At 51.7% G+C, this 1,861-nt stretch overlaps 1 protein-coding gene across 1 annotated transcript; it reads left to right on the top strand.

Annotated features, from left to right (window-relative positions):
- Positions 1–372: 372 nt before the first annotated feature.
- LOC136996100 (olfactory receptor 14A16-like) lies at positions 373–1,275 on the top strand (the record flags this gene model as incomplete). The annotated part of the gene is made up of 1 exon (XM_067317094.1): positions 373–1,275. A coding segment is annotated over exon 1 (903 nt), but the record flags the coding sequence as incomplete, so codon positions are not given.
- Positions 1,276–1,861: the final 586 nt, after the last annotated feature.

Below are 1,861 nucleotides of genomic sequence, written 5' to 3'. Positions count from 1 at the left end.
CCACATTATTTAGAAGTGGGAGTGAAGGTGCTGAAACTCCCTTCAGCATTATGAGTGGATGAAATCTGACTGGAACTGGGAATATAACAGCTTAGTCACCCCTGTTCCCATGTCCGCAGTGCTGTACTTCAGGGCTGATGCCTGTGGAGCCCATGGGCAGAGGCCCCTGCTCCTTACGTCAGACTCAGCCAGCACAAACCAGAGGTCAAGCCATGGAGCCTAATGATGGTGCTGCTGAAATGGGGAGAAGTAACGTGTGTGTTTTCGGGGGGGGGGGAGAGGGGTTATGAGAAAGTTATGCTCAGAGAAGTCTGCCCTAACTTGTCAATGTCTCTTCTTCATTAGAAAGTCCCCTGTGCCCTAAAGGAACAAATGTCCAACAGCAGCTCCCTCAGCGAGTTCCTCCTCCTGGCATTTGCGGACACACGGGAGCTGCAGCTCTTGCACTTCTCGCTCTTCCTGGGCATCTACCTGGCTGCCCTCCTGGGCAATGGCCTCATCATCACAGTTGTAGCCTGCGACCACCACCTCCACACCCCCATGTACTTCTTCCTCCTCAACCTCTCTGTTCTGGACCTTGGCGCCATCTCCACCACTGTCCCCAAATCCATGGCCAATTCCCTGTGGAACACCAGGGCCATTTCCTGTTCAGGATGTGTTGTCCAGTTCTTTCTCATTGTCTTCCTCCTTTTAGCTGAGTGTTCTCTTCTCACAGTCATGGCCTACGACCGCTTTGTCGCTATCTGCAAACCCCTGCACTATGGGACCATTATGGGTAGCAGAGCTTGTGCCAAAATGGCAGCAGCTGCCTGGGCCAGTGGTTTCCTCAATGCTGTGCTGCACACTGCTAAAACATTTTCAGTACCACTCTGCCAAAGCAATGCTGTGGAGCAGTTTTTCTGTGAAGTTCCCGAGGTCCTCAAACTCTCCTGCTCAGACTCCTACCTCAGGGTGGTTTGGGCACTTGTGATTACTGTTTGTTTAGGCTTTGGGTGTTTTGTTTTCATTGTGCTGTCCTACGTGCAGATCTTCACTGCTGTGCTGAGGATCCCCTCTGAGCAGGGCCAGCACAAAGCCTTTTCCATGTGCCTGCCTCACCTGGCTGTGGTCTCCCTGTTTGTCAGCACTGGCATCTTTGCCTGCGTGAAGCCTTCTTCCCTCTCCTCCCCAGCTCTGGATCTGGCGCTGGCTGTTCTGTACTCAGTGGTGCCTCCAACAGTGAACCCTCTCATCTACAGCATGAGGAACAGGGAGCTCAAAGACGCACTGAGGAAACTGGTTCAGTAGGTACAATGTCAGCACCAATAACTCTCCCATGTGCATCTGCTCCTCATTCCCAGGGTATTTAGCAACATAGCTATGTGTTGCTCAGTCTTTCTTTCTTACTTACTTTTCTCTGTTACATTCTCCTAAAAGAAATAAATATTTTGCTTTGTGCCACTTGTCCTTGGGAATCTCTCATTTGAATCTGATCAAGAGACCATGCTGAAGCAGGAAGCCAGGCTTCCGCCTTCATCAGCAGAGATGGGAGAACCTCCGAGCCCGCTAGTCTGAGCTGCTTGGATGCCTTCAGTGCAATGAGGAGAGTTTCCCTTTGCAGTGTCTCTTTTGGTGCTGTCACCAAGGGAGCTCAGGGGGACAGAGTCAGGCTCCGACGAGTACAGGCGTGACCTAGACCACGGATCCCGTGTCCATTAGGAGATCTCAGCTCCTGTGGCCACAGTCAAGGTATGATCTCACACCCCTCTCCTGTGAGGTTGGCAGCTAGCTGTCACCATGGGCTGGTCTTTTCCCTCTACAGAGTTGCAATGCTGAAAGCAGAGCAAGAATGGAAAGGAGAAGAAGCAACTTGTGGGGACAG

Source organism: Apteryx mantelli, unplaced genomic scaffold (genome assembly GCF_036417845.1).
Source record: "Apteryx mantelli isolate bAptMan1 unplaced genomic scaffold, bAptMan1.hap1 HAP1_SCAFFOLD_20, whole genome shotgun sequence".
Lineage (NCBI taxonomy): Eukaryota > Metazoa > Chordata > Aves > Apterygiformes > Apterygidae > Apteryx > Apteryx mantelli.
This window is presented reverse-complemented; position numbering and strand designations above follow the sequence as displayed.